This window comes from Triticum dicoccoides, chromosome 5B (genome assembly GCF_002162155.2).
Source record: "Triticum dicoccoides isolate Atlit2015 ecotype Zavitan chromosome 5B, WEW_v2.0, whole genome shotgun sequence".
Lineage (NCBI taxonomy): Eukaryota > Viridiplantae > Streptophyta > Magnoliopsida > Poales > Poaceae > Triticum > Triticum dicoccoides.
The window spans coordinates 463,528,869-463,534,661 of record NC_041389.1 but is presented as its reverse complement, the minus strand read 5'-3'; the positions used below and the strand labels follow the sequence as shown (position 1 = coordinate 463,534,661).

Below are 5,793 nucleotides of genomic sequence, written 5' to 3'. Positions count from 1 at the left end.
GGGGGCAATATTTGCCCAGTCTGATGCTCTTACCTACCTAGCCAAGAATAATGTTCATGTTTTCGCCTTGATTGCAGAGGATAGACAGTTTCCTACAAACTCTCTTACCAAATATTGTTAAGGAAAAATAAACCTTTTTTATAAAGCTAAGCTTAGATGATGAATTTGACACGCACAATTGACCGGCGTCCCAATAAATGTTTAAGTCTCGCTAAATTTATGATAAACATAATATGCTCACGTGGCTTATTCGATATCATAGACATGATTTCTCAAAAATACCCTCTTAAAAATTATTCATGATCATGTAGTAATTCAATCACGAGTACTTTATACACAGACTCTATTCACCGGGCTCTCTTCCGTTCGTCCATATACCATAGTGACACCGTGAGATCTTTGAGCTCTACCGACTATTTTCACTGCAGAGGTTTGTGTTTTCTCCTTTTTAATGCTCGATTTCTCTCACAAAGGGGGTAAGTTCTTGGATAAGCCGTAGGTTACGTGAGTTTGATGTGTTAGTTGCAAATTTGTCTGATTTCTTGACCGACCATGGACTAAAAGCCATGCTTCTGCATGTCATTTTCATAACAAAGGGAAATATTGATGTTTTATCAGAAGAAGGAATTTAAGCTTAGCGTTGACCTCACCAAAATTTAAACTCGAATTCCACTAGCAAAACAGTCATATTCCCTCCATTCATTATTATAAGATGTTTTGAATATTTTAATATGGACTACATTTTTTAGAAAAGGAGGATGACCCCCGGCCTCTGCATCTGGGCGATGCATACGACCATTTTATTAATTATTCTCACAAGATCTTGCAAAGCCATACAACAGCAAGACTAAATTCACCGTCTAAGCAACAACTGTCGCTACACTTATCCAAATGATGAAGGGGCGCAGATAGTCTGAGCCTAATACCAAACAGACATCGCAGCCAAACCTAAACATCTAAGACTTGAGGTCCCAACCAGAACGCCTGCCGGGTATGGGGCACCTACCAGTCCGACGCACTCCTCAACCAGGACGTCTGCCAGGTATGAGGCCGCCGCAGCCACCTGCCACCAATCTATCTTCAGAGTTTTACTGTTGCATGTACCGTGTCAGGTCTCTCTGCCATCGACGCCACCACGACGCCCGACAACGTCGTCCTCCTGCGCGAGTCCATCCTCTCACAGCGAGCTACGAATCTGCACTGCGCCATGCCGTCAAGATCCGTCGCCATCAGTGTGTAGGATGAAGCACCGCTCTACCAAAGAATCCGTCCTCTGGTCTCTCAATCACGTGTGTACCTCCAAGAATGACGCCCCCAAAGGAGGAACGGCACCAGAGCGCCGCCGTCATCCGATCATCTGATCTAGGCTTTCCCTTAGAGGTAGCAAAGAGTGGCCTTGAACTTCTCCATGACGATGCCTTCAAGAAGGGAACGACGCAGATAGCGCCACCACCGTCGGCTTTAGCAGACGCCGAAGGCAAGTTTTCACCCAGATCAGTTCGAAGGGACCAGCTCTCGTGCCCGGGCCGCCGTCACCACCAGCACCACCAGGCAGAACCCTAGAGCACCGGCAGATCAGCGAGCCGCCGACACCACCGCATCCAGATCGCCATCCACGCCGGGCCGCCGCCATCCCCCGCGCCGTCTGGGTCAGAGACGGAGCCACCGACCGCGCATAGGGACCACCGCCGCCTGCACACGACGGAGCGACGCCGAGAGTCCAGCGCCCGCCACCGCTTGCCGAGGGCCGCCGCCGCGCGCCCCGAACGGACTCCCACTCACACCAGGGGAAACTGCCGTCGCCCCCAAGCCCGCGCCGGCGCGCCCCGCCTCCAGCGCGCCGCCAACCACCGTCGCGATCCGCCCGCACCAGATCCAGCGAGCCGTGGGAGAAGAGATTCCGCCGCCGCCGCCGCCGACCGGGCTTTGCCCGGGGCGCGCCCCGGCGGCGGCAAGGAGGAGAGATCGGGGAAGGGACGAGGACGCGGCGGCGCTAGGGTCCCCCCCGGTCGCCGCGCAGGGGCGACACGGGAGGAGTCGGGCACACTGTTTAATATGGACTACATACAAATTCAAATGAGTGAACAAACAACAAACGAGTCCACATACATTCGATTCATATATTTTTTTAGAATCTTATACTCCCTCCGTCCCATAATATAAAAACGTTTTTTATACTACACTAATGTCAAAAACGTTCTTATATTATGGGACGGAGGGAATAATAGTGAACAAAGAGAGTACCCCCTCCGTCTAGAATTACTTATCGTTGAAATTGATGTATCTAGATATATTTTAGTGTAGAAACATCAATTTTTATCCATTTCTCCGATAAGTAACTTCGGACGGAAGCAGTACCTCATATAATCAAGTTTTACATGTTAAGTGAAAAGAATAAGTCTAACATTTTGGTCTGTACTTAGATACTGAAAATAGTTTTGGAGTGTTGAACAATGCCGTCATTCACAAAAAAAGAAAGAAACAATGCCTTTGGGCTCTGTGGCACATTGGAGAGGCCACAAGGCAGTCCACACGGCGAGCAGGAGGAGGAGCAGGGGATCCGAGAAAACACACGAGCGGAGGAGGTCCCGTGTTTGTTTGCTCTGTTCCTCCCCGCGCCGGGCCTTCCCTCGAGTTTCCTTCCTTTCCTTTTTCCCCCCTTTCCATCCTCCAATAAATAATTTCCACACAAGGAAACCAACCGAATCTCGAGCCGAACCTGCGAATTTGCCCCGTCTCCAATCATCTCCCCCCTCTCGCCCATTCTTCTCCGAATCCGCCTCCTCCCCATCCAATCTGCCGTTCCACCAAACCAATCCTCGCCGCAGTTCGTCGTCGCCGGCGGCGGCGGCGCGCAGCTAAGTGGGGACTGCCGGTGCCACGGCTGGCGTCGATTGGTTCCTCCCTCCTCCTCTTCCGTCTTCTTCTCTCGGGTAAGGAAACCCTAGATTGGTCGAGTGGGTTGTTCGTTCGAGGAGTTCGTCCTACTCGTGCCGATTTTGTTATGTTAATCCGTCTTTCCATGGTTCTATTAGGTATATCTTCCGCGCGGACTGTTGATCTCAGTTGAAGCCTCAGGCGCGGCGCAGCTTGTCTTCCCAAAAAAATGGCGGCGGGAAGTCTGTTTCCATGATTCCCTCGCTCGGCGGGACTGGGAGAGGTTGGGTGGGTTGGATGTGATCGGGATTGCCAAGCCATAGCAGTTCTTATGGATCAGCTGGCTTTGCTCGCGACGGAGTTCGGAGATTCGTCCGACTTCGAGGTCGACGGCATCAACGAGAACGATGTCAGCGACGAGGAGATTGAGGCGGAGGAGCTGGCCCGGCGAATGTGGAAGGACAGGGTCAGGCTCAGGAGGATCAAGGAGAGGCAGCAGAAGCTGGCCTTGCAGCAGGCTGAACTGGAGCTGGAGAAGTCCAAGCCCAAGCAGATATCTGACCAGGCCATGCGCAAGAAGATGGCGAGGGCACACGACGGGATCCTCAAGTACATGCTCAAGCTGATGGAGGTGTGCAATGCCCGTGGGTTTGTGTACGGGATCATCCCTGAGAAAGGGAAGCCTGTGAGTGGTGCGTCGGATAATATTAGAGCTTGGTGGAAGGAGAAGGTTAAGTTTGATAAGAATGGTCCGGCAGCGATTGCGAAGTACGAGGCCGAGCACTTGGTGGATGCTGATGCTCAGAGTAGCGTTGTCAAGAACGAGCACAGCTTGATGGATCTCCAAGATGCTACTCTGGGTTCACTGCTTTCGTCATTGATGCAGCACTGTAATCCACCGCAGCGCAAGTACCCCCTGGAGAAGGGCACCCCGCCCCCATGGTGGCCTGCAGGGAATGAAGAGTGGTGGGCTGCCTTGGGCCTTCCAAGGGGACAGATTGCTCCTTACAAAAAACCTCATGATCTTAAGAAGGTTTGGAAGGTCGGTGTGCTTACATGTGTTATTAAGCACATGTCCCCTAACTTTGATAAGATCAGAAACCATGTTCGCAAATCCAAAATCTTGCAGGATAAAATGACTGCAAAGGAGAGCCTGATTTGGTTGGGAGTCCTACAGAGAGAGGAAAGGCATGTGCATGGCATTGACAATGGCGTCTCAGAGATTACTCACCGCAGTGCTCCAGAAGACAGAAATGGAACTAGGAACGCACACAGCAGCAGTAATGAGTATGATGTTGATGGTTTTGAGGAGGCTCCTCTTTCAATATCATCTAAAGATGATGAGCAAGGTCTTTCTCCAGCTGCACAATCCAGCGAGGAGCATGTCTCCGGAAGAGGCACAGAAAGGGCGAACACTGAACATCTTTATAAGGCTGTTACTCTGAAGGAAGGAACAAAAAAACAACCACCAAAGAGAAAAAGGGCACGTCACAGTTCCATTGCTGTTGAGCAGGAGGTACAAAGGACTGATGATGCACCAGAAAATCCAGGAAATCTGATTCCCGATATGAACCGACTGAACCAAGTAGAAATTCCAGGCATGGCTAACCAGATTACAAGCTTCAATCAGATGGCCGTTACAAGTGAAGCTTTACAACACAGAGGAAATGCTCAAGGGCATGCTTATCTTCCTGGGGCTGGGGTTAATAGCTTTGATAATGCCCAAGCTGTGGATGCTACTCCTATAAGCATATATCAGCCTGTACTTTATGGAAGTAGTGATAATGCCAGGTCAAAGTCTGGAAACCCCTTTCCACTGCATGCCAATTCTGGTTATAATAGTTTTCCCAGTAACTATCAGACTTTACCTCCGAAACAATCAGTGCCATTACCTATGATGGATCATCATGTGGTTCCCATGGGTATCAGGGCACCAGCTGACAACAGTCCTTATGGTGATCATGTGATTGGTGGTGGAAGTTCAACTTCTGTCCCTGGAGATATGCAACACCTCGTAGATTTTCCATTCTACGGTGAGCAAGATAAGTTTGTTGGCAGTTCTTTTGAGGGGTTACCTTTGGACTATATCAGTATGAGCAGCCCGATCCCAGATATTGATGATTTGCTGCTGCATGATGATGATTTAATGGAATACCTGGGAACATAACATAGGTAATTTCATCACATAGCTGTTTCTCTCTCTTTGAACTGTAGCATGATCATCATTTTCTGCTGCAAGATGACAATTTTCCTTTTGGTTGTCAGGTTAGGAAGGGCTCTTATGTTTTCTGTTTGGTCATCCATTTTGTGTCACCAGGATTACCAGATTAACTTGAGTATGGAAGACTAAACTTCTCATTCTGATGCTGTTGATACCATCTGTAGCATGCCCAATGATACTTGACTTACATTCTTTTGAAAAATATTGTCAAGGATGACCGGATTGTAAACCGGAAAGGTGTACATGCCTACAGGGTTTAAGTTTGAAGTAGTTAATTTTCCCGGGGAAGATATATAGTGAAGAAAGGATAGTTCTTTGTAATTTTCGAATCTTTGAGATATGAATGCCATGCTCTCCTGCATGTTCTCACCCCCTTCCCTTTTGCTTTCTACAGAAACATTGAGTATTCAACATTGTAGATACAATCAAGAATAAAATATTCATCAGTTGAGGAGATCCCTCTGTCTCTTATCTTTCTATGAGCAAAATTAAGTTCATTACTGTGTCATTAGTTGATGGTAGTTACACAGTGAAACCTTTGTTTCTTGCCAAAAGAAAAAAAGTGAAACCTTTGTTATCGACAGTACTACAGTTCTGAAAATGGCTAGTATTATAGATAAAAGTTCGGAGATATGCAACAGTGGTGGTTTACTCAACTGTGAGCGGTAAACGACTGTATCACTAGTCTTCCTGTT

General features: G+C 48.4%; 1 protein-coding gene across 1 annotated transcript; it reads left to right on the top strand.

Moving 5' to 3' along the window:
• The first annotated feature begins 2,631 nt into the window (after positions 1–2,631).
• LOC119310836 (ETHYLENE INSENSITIVE 3-like 3 protein) lies at positions 2,632–5,554 on the top strand. The gene is made up of 3 exons (XM_037586459.1): positions 2,632–2,933; positions 3,036–5,049; positions 5,143–5,554. Exon 2 carries the CDS (start codon positions 3,209–3,211, stop codon positions 5,042–5,044), a length of 1,836 nt encoding a protein of 611 aa, XP_037442356.1. The 5' UTR covers positions 2,632–2,933; positions 3,036–3,208; the 3' UTR covers positions 5,045–5,049; positions 5,143–5,554.
• The last annotated feature ends 239 nt before the right edge of the window (positions 5,555–5,793 follow it).